An 8,744-nucleotide genomic window follows, 5' to 3' on the forward strand; every position below is an offset into this window, starting at 1 on the left:
TTTTTTAATAAACATTGGATATTAACCCCTTTTCAGATGCATATCTTCTTCTCCCTTTAATAGGCTTTTTGTTTTGTTGATGGTTTCCCTTGGTGTGCAAAAACTTTTTAGTTTGAGGTAAGCACATTTGTTTATTTTTCGTTGTTGCTTCCCTTGCCCAAGGAGATATTTGAGAAAAAAACAATGTTAAGAGAAATGTCTGAGATTTTACTGTCTATGTTTTCTTCTAAGAGCTTATGGTTTCAGGTCTTACATTTAAGTCTAATCTATTTTGAGTTTATTTTTATATGTAGTATAAGAAGATGGTTTAGTTTCATTTATTTGCATGTATCTGTCCAGTTTTCTCAACATCATTTATTGAATAGACTGCCTTTATCCCATTATATGTCCTTGCCTCTTTTGTCATAAATTAATTGACCCTATAGATATGGGTTTATTTCTGGGTTCTCTATTCTGGTCCATTGAAGATCTTGGCCTATTTTTTAATCATGTTTTTTTTTCTCATTTTGGAATTTTAAGAGTTCTCTGCATATTTTAAATAATAGTTCTTTATCACATATGTCTTTTGCCAATATCCCATCTGCACTTGAGAAGAATGTGTATTCTGGTGCTGTTGGATAGAACGTTCATCTATGTCTGTTAGGTCCATTTGGTCTAAAGTATTGTTCAAGTCCAGTGTTGGTTTTCTGTCTGGATGATCTAGCCATTGTTGAAAGTGGAGTATCAAAGTTCCCTACTATTACTGTATTGCTTTCTATAACTTCCCTGAGATCTGTTAGTATTTGCTTAATATATTTAGGAGCTCAAATATCTTTGCCTCCAGTCATCTGCCTTCCTGAGTCCACAGCTCAATGGAAGGCGATGAGGTACTGAATGGACATGAGTGAATGAGCTCCCTTGTGCTTTACCGTAAAATGAAAGACAGAACAATTAAACCTTGATCATAACGAGCAGGGAAGGAAAATGGCCATAAAAGATCAACATCTAGTAGTTCACCATCATAAGCCTAACTCTTCCTTGAAGAGTTTTCTCCTTTATTTTTTTTAATCTTCACCCGAGGATATTTTTCCATTGATTTTTAGAGAGTGGAAGAGAGAGGGAAAGACAGAGAGAAATATCAATGTGAGAGAAACACATCGATTGGTTGCCTCCTGCATGAGCCCCACCAGGGCCCCGGGCCGGGGAGGAGCCTGCAACCAGGGAATGTGCCCTTGACCAAAATCGAACTTGGGACCCTTCGGTCCACAGGCTGACACTCTATCCACTGAGCCAAACTGGCTAGGGCAAGAGTTTTCTACTTTTTAAATTCCAGTGGTAGCAATGAGATTAAAAAGAATATTAGTCTTACAAACTTATTCTATACCAGTTTCTAGCAGTAGTAACTGCCTTTGTCTTCCTGGGAGTGCTATTAACAACCAACCTGTAGGACAAACATTTTAAAATTAGTGATCTTAAGTAGTTAGCTGATAGGCAAATTTTGATTACTTGGCATTTAGCAGTAGAGAAGGAGAAACAGACATAGGTCTAGTTGGTGAATTCATGTCTGAGGCTCCAGGTGGGCACATGAACTTCAGTAATAACAATTGGCATTGAATAAGAGAAAAATAAAAATTCCATGCAGAAATGAGAACATTCCAGCATTATAGGTAGAGTATTTTTTTATTGGGGCTTAGGAACTACTTTATGACCTGAAGGCATTAGGAATATGCAATCTCCTGCTTCTGCAAATACCAAATGAAAAGCCAAGTCAGTATTCTTGGATTTATAGATTTAGTTTACCAGATTGAAGGACACTTGCTCTTTTTAACTAACTGCACTAGCCGGCCCCTGCATGCTGAGTTTCTATGGCAATATGATCTCAGTGACCTCTCTTCTCTATTGTGGAATGTAGGTGATAAGAATGGAGGTGAGCCTGATGATGCTGAACTGGTAAAGCTCAGTAAGAGGCTGGTGGAGAATGCAGTGCTCAAGGCTGTCCAGCAGTATCTGGAAGAAACACAGAACAAAAACAAGCCAGGGGATGGGAGCACTGTGAAAACGGAAGAGGCTGATAGGAATGGCACTGACAATGACAACAGGAAATGAGACCCAAATGCAGGCAGGCCCCACTGCTCTGTGAGAAGCATCCCTGCTCCCCTCTGCTGAGTCAGTGGACTGATTTGCAATGTGCTGTTTAAGTGTCTCTTGTCCAATCTGTGGAGGTTGCCTAATACTTTCATGATCAGTGTGTTTGCATTTCTGAAACACAACAGAAGAAATACGGAGTGCTGGGACTAGCAGAGGAAATTAATTTATGAACGAAGAATGGCCAAAGTTTCACTTGCCCTGGGCCATGCCCAAGGGGGAGGGGACTTTGGGTTATGCCTCATGGACTCAAAGGCCGCAGAAGGCCTTGCCATAACTGGAATACTGCCATTTATATTGCTTAGCAGGGCATTTGACTACTTTATCTGCGGCCAAAATATACACACAGCTAACAAGTGCTAAGTTTCAAATAATCACTGTTGAAATGATTATCCACACAGTCCATAATGTTCTATGTTTGTCCTATGTATGCTGTCGCTATGCAGTGAACTTGATTTACAGTCAATTTGTTTCAGGTAAATAATATATTTTTGGCAAAATGCAACCTTTTCTATAAGATGTGGGCCACGTTTTAAAGGTTTCTTTTTAACCCTCTTTTGATAAGTCGGTGTGCCACATTTAATGTTTTCCATTGGCATTTGTATGTAAAATGTATTGTAAATTTTTTTTCTGTAGGCAAGAGACCTATTGGAATCCGAGACTTAATTAATGAAGCATTGCAGCGAGAAAGGATGGTTCTGAAGTCCAAAGTGAAACAGATAAAAGAACTTTTATTCCAGCCTGAGACTCAGGCCAAAATTAGAAGGGAGCTTTTTGAAGGAAGATCCATTAACAACAGTAATCAAGAAAACGATGTTGATTTCAGTGCAACTTTGACATGAGCTCTACATTACTATCATGGTACCATAGTTTCTGAAGCCCTTTCAGCTGACTAAATGGCTCTTTGGTAAATACCAAAGAAGTGTTCTGATAATGATTTTACTATGCACACCAACATTTGGTAAGGAATTAACAACTTCTTGCCAAAGAAAACCGATTCTGCCCTGTTATTTTTATTTTTAAAGCTACACTTACGTTTGGGAATGTTTGTTTCTCTAATATCAAGAGTTATTTTATTAAAAGGACTTTCTTAATTAGCTGTTGTAAAATGTTCTTGGGGTCTTCACAGATAAAATATGCAGACTGTGAAAAATCATTTGTAGAGAAAAAAGACAATATTTGCAGGTTCACTTGCTTCCTGTTGACATGAATTTTGTTGTAGTAGTAAATCAGAAGAAGTACTGTCCACATGTGACTATATTTAGTGTTACTTTTAGTGGGAATTTGAATGTTTATTGAATACTGCCACTAGTACTTGAATGAACATTTATAAATGTAATTATTGCAATTACTGGTTAAGAACGTGTTATAATATCCATATGCATTATTTTTCAATGAACAAAATGTAGTATACCTTTTCATTTCTTAATGAATAAATGTTTGGGATTTTTATTTTCTACTTTTCTGAAGATAAGCCCAGGTCTTATGTATCCGTTAGAATTTGAATTTGTTTGCACTGATTTATTTTTAAAGAAAATTCTTGAAAAATTTTCCCTTGTATAATAATCATTGGTAACAGCTTTTTCTATGGTCATTGTAAAATTGCTGCTACTAAGAGAGCATGATGGAGGGGGAAATCATTGGAGATCAAATATGTAATCATTTCAAATATAAAATCCAGTTGACTCCTGGATTTTAGCTATTTTTTCACTGGGTAAATTATACTACATTTATTTATAAATGAGTTTTTGCATTTTCATGCTTCTTAATAAATGTATTGTTTTCCCTTGTTGCCTTTCCTCATTTTCTCTCACTCATGAACTTGTTGGATCTGGGTTGGTGTAATGAAGTCATAGACAGGAGCTCTGACAGTCTCAGTGCGTCTTCACCTGGATGTTCCTATCCTTCATGCCAAGGCCACACAGTTGTCAGAGCTCCTTCAACTTTAGACTGTTGATCACTTCAAATCAGTCAGCTTCACAGAGAATTAACAGCACAACATTAAGTGCAGAGAAAATCTAAATAGCATCTCATAAACTGCTAAGAACGTGTCACTGAGGTGACATTAGTAGCAAAGATGAAAGCAGGTCCATCCAGATGCAAGGACCTGGGCGCTGCTTATCATGACCCCTCTTTCAGTGGAAGAGGGCTTTACTGTTTGTAAGCAGAGATATCTGGGAAGTTGCATTGACTTTCAAAGGACCTGCTATGGAGGAACTGGACCTGAATACAACCCAGGACTCCATCTCAGAGTTCCAGAGCTATGTTCACTGTCCCATAATCTAAGTTAACAGCATTTCAGAGAGAGCCCTTCTCAGCATATATCTATAAGTATATTTATCCTCAAGGAGCTATTCCAACCTTTCAAACAATTTGAAAGGCTAAGGCAGTATTTTTTTTTTCCAATCTAGGGTTACATGTCTTACTGTTACTTTAGTTAATCATAGCTTCCAGGTGTGCCAGGTGATGTAGGCATATTACTACCTTCCTTCCCTTTAGTGACCATGTTAGCAAGTTACTGTACTGTTTTCAAGATAGGAAACTAAGAAACTTAGACTAAATAGTTAAGTGGCTATCAGGCTAAATGGCTATTTATAAAGCTAATAAAAGGTAGGTCTAAATTTAAACTTGGATCTGTTCTACTTCAAAGTCATATTCTTTCCACAATGCACTTCCTTTCTGTACCAGGTACAATACCTCTCTCACAACTTTAGGATGTGTAACAAAGGGAAAATCACTTTCTTTTCACTAAGCCAGCTCCCTGGTAACCCTGCAGCTCTATGAACATATTTGAGAGCAGTCAGTTGATAAGATAGAACTGAAAAAAACGAAAACCCAGATAGCTAATTTAGGGATTAAAGATTCTAATCCTTATCAATCAAATCTTCATTTAAGCAGGCTTACAAAGATAATGGGAAGTATACAATAAAACAAATTTTGTTCATGGTTCCATTTAAAAAAACTAATAAGACATTAACTTCCCAAAATCTAAGTTTGGGATCTGAAATAGTCAAAATGGCCTTTCTCCATTAAGCAGAGTCTTAGAATAATTGCTTGTGGAGTCACATAGTCAGAATATATTGCCCTGAGTTGGCACTGTACGCTGAAGCCTTGTTTTCTGACAGGGAGGCTTCATGGTTGAGGAAAGAACATAGGCTTGGTCCAGGAGGCAGACTGACTTCTAGGCCCGGGTCTAGCTCTGACAAGTGATACTGAACAAACCAATTTACTTTTTTAAAAAATATATATTTTTATTGATTTCAGAGAGGAAGGGAGAGGGAGAGAGAGATAGAAACATCAATGATGAGAGAGAATCATTGATCAGCTGCCTCCTGCATGCCCCCACTGGGGATGGAGCCTGCATCCTGGGAATCGAACCATGACGTCCTGGTTCATAGGTTGACGTTCCACCACTGATCCAGGCCGGCTGGGCCCAGTTTACTTTTGTGAGCTTCTGTTGCCAATCTATTATTTGAAACAGTAGGGCCAGGGGATTTCCAAGGATCCTGGACTCTTTGTGACTATGCTAGGGTGCTACTTGTGCTGATGCCACCGTCTCAGCTAGCTACCCAGGTGTGAGGCCTTCTTGTCTGGGCCACTCCAAGGCATCTGTTGTCAGTGACAGGGTAGAAATTCTAGAAGACTTTACATAGTTTCACTTGTGTTGGTTGTCACCTTCATGTAGGGAAACCCCAGTGGCATGTATTCATATTTATAACCAGATCCCAACATTTTTAGTCACTAGAAAAATAGTAGATCTTAGATGAATATTTTAAGAGATATTGAAAAATATTTTCAACAGAACAAGATTCTGTCAGCTTTTAACTTGGTCCTACTTTATTGAGTTTTAGGTTATTATTGTATGAATCTATTTCTCAGTCTAAACAATGATAGGCCTTTGAAATATATTAGATTTATATCTAGAGCATTCTTAAGATTCAAACTATTCACTCCAAAACACAAATGTGCCAGTCATCCCAGCAGCAAGATGTTCCCATAAGGAGGTAATTAAAGCAGTTTGACTTCATATTCTAAATGTCATTTTAGACATATAACCAATAAGATATGTTTGCTTCTCTGCACTCCATCCCAGATGCATAAACCAGCTATGGCATTATGTAACAAATGAAGAATTTATTTCATTTTATAATTAAAGACAACAACTTATAGTATCTACAAACATAAATTAATGAATGGATAATCTATCAGCATCCATGGATTTCATTCCTTTCAGATCTCATCTCTAATAATTTTATCTTGAACAAATTGTAGATGCATTCCTGAATTCCAATTTTTTTTGCAGGTAGAGAGAATTCATATAAAAAAAATCCAGTGTACTTAAAAATAGTTTCTAAGTCCTATGTGAATTTGATAGCAGTGCACATTGCTAACAAGAGAAACCCTTGAATTATTTCACTCATAGTAAAAATGAATATTGAGCAGTTCACTCTAAGTCAGTGATTTAAAATTCTGACACTATCTACAGCACTTCTTTCCTGGATCACTGTCTCAGGGATAATAAGGTACTCTGAGAGCTGAAAGAAGGTGCTAATATCATTTCTAGTGTAATATGCTCAAAACTACTTTGTAGGGAGCGGCTATAGAGTTAAGCCTCGGTCTGACCTGTTGGCAAAGCCACAAACAAGTCCCAGCTTAGAGGGCACAGCCCTCTTAGCATAATTAAGCTTGACCTATGACACTCCCATCCTTCCTGGGTAGCTAATGGGCTGTGGGAGGTGCAGCAAGTGCTGCCAAAACAAGTGGAACTCACAATAAAAATTGTAACTATATTGACCAGTACCTTGTTTTTCTCCAACTATAAAATAAAGCCTCAGCTTGCTGGCTGGATCTCTGTCTGTGGCCTCAGCCGGGCACAGGAGATCTACCGAGCCCCAGCTTATTCTCTTTGTCTTTTCTTTAGTCCTTCGCCACCTCCGCGCCCCCCGCGGTCCCACCCCCACCCCCCCAGGCTCACCAAACCCTTGACTGTGCTGGCCCGGCACACTACTTGCATCATTAAATGTAACTAGTAAGTTCGGGCAATTTAGGATCATTTTAAGATGTAAACTGCAACATTTATTCCCCTGCATATCCTATCATTAGGCACTTGTTGGAAGGCCATGGGATTTTGTTATAGCATCAAAGATAGGAATAATAACACTGAAAAATCGATTCATTGTCTTCAGTACACTAATGTTCCTCTCCCTTTAGTAGTTCAAATTATGTTTGAAAAGCCACTATCCTATGACACTGTCCCCGTATACTTCTGTTACATTGTTTGACCCATCTGCTTGTAGTCCTGTCAGCTCAAGCAGCTATATAGTGTAGAGGGCCCCCTGGGAAGGCACATGGACATTCTTTTTTTTTTTTTTTTTTTTTTTTAAAATATATTTTATTGATTTTTCACAGAGAGGAAGGGAGAGGGATAGAGAGTTAGAAACATCAATGAGAGAGAAACATTGATCAGCTGCCTCCTGCACACCCCCCACCGGGGATGTGCCCGCAACCAAGGCACATGCCCTTGACTGGAATCGAACCCGGGACCCTTCAGTCCGCAGGCCGACGCTCTATCCACTGAGCCAAACCCGTCAGGGCTGGACATTCTTTAAATTGTTGTCAGCTGAGCCCGAGGCGACTGGCAGAGCCGCGTCTCGGTTACGCCCTCCCCAAAGAGGTGGGGGGTGTTATCAGTACTGACTTTTACCTTTGTCCAAGTGCCGGGAAGTGGGCTTTGAGGTGTAAATCCAGTCTTGCACCTAGCACCGGGGAATTTAGGGAATGAATAGGACCTGGGCCCATCCAAGCTCCTTTGATCCTAAGTTTTTTGGTGAAACCCCCTTGTACTTTGGAATATAAATAAATGTGCTGTGTCAGCTCTGGCTGACCTGCCCCCTCCATCAGAGGAAGCAGCGTCCCACCCGGCTCCCAGCTTTGCTTCTATTTCTGCCTCTTGTCTCTTTCTTTCTTTTATTCCTTAATCCCCAGCTCCTCCACTCAGGAACCGGAACTGTTCCTTTTCCGTGCTGGACGCGGAAAAGAGAGAACACCTCTACAATATAGTATATGGAGCTTTTGTTCTAAGTAGGTGACGGCAGAGCAAATTGGTACTACACTTCAGATTACACTTCCTGCCCAAAACCACATGGCACAATATCATCATGATTATCTCTTTGAACCAAAGTGCACCATAGTTTCTTTGCATATTTTAAAAAAATTATGGGCAAGATATATGTTACCCATTTTTTGGGGGGGGTAAATGCTCATGTAGGATATTAAAAGTTGTAGGAGGTGAGAGTCTCATAGCTGGACAGGCATTACAATGTTGAGGAAAGAAACAGAAGTTATATGTATGCACCAATGCAAAAAAATCTGATATGGTAATTGAGGTAAAAGAAAATAGCATGGATATGCAAAGTGGGGAGAGACTATATATTTTTAAGATTCTGGAAGACAAATTTGGAAGCTAATTTTATCAGGTCCACACTTGGAAAGTGTCTTTCTGGAGGGGAATGTGATGAAAGCTTTTAAAGATTTCCTGGACATTTGTCACACTTAGTGACTGCTCAGCATCTTTTGAACTCCCTTCCTACATTGTAAGCCCTGCTTCCACAGGGTAGAGG

General features: G+C 39.1%; 1 protein-coding gene across 7 annotated transcripts in view; it reads left to right on the plus strand.

Annotated features, from left to right (window-relative positions):
• The window catches only part of AKAP7 (A-kinase anchoring protein 7), a 103,338-nt gene extending 99,425 nt beyond the window's left edge, over nucleotides 1-3,913 (plus strand). For 3 of the 7 annotated variants that reach the window (XM_080666692.1, XM_080666693.1, XM_080666696.1), the window contains one exon: nucleotides 2,761-3,913. In XM_080666692.1, the coding sequence (XP_080522818.1) occupies nucleotides 2,761-2,966 (206 nt within the window). In that variant the 3' untranslated portion in view covers nucleotides 2,967-3,913. Of the gene's footprint in view, nucleotides 1-1,891 lie in introns of all 7 variants that reach the window. The other 4 variants (XM_080666694.1, XM_080666695.1, XM_080666697.1 and 1 more) reach the window with 2 other exon arrangements.
• The last annotated feature ends 4,831 nt before the right edge of the window (nucleotides 3,914-8,744 follow it).

The sequence above is a fragment of the Plecotus auritus genome (genome assembly GCF_963455305.1).
Source record: "Plecotus auritus genome assembly, chromosome: 4".
NCBI classification, from domain to species: Eukaryota; Metazoa; Chordata; class Mammalia; order Chiroptera; family Vespertilionidae; genus Plecotus; species Plecotus auritus.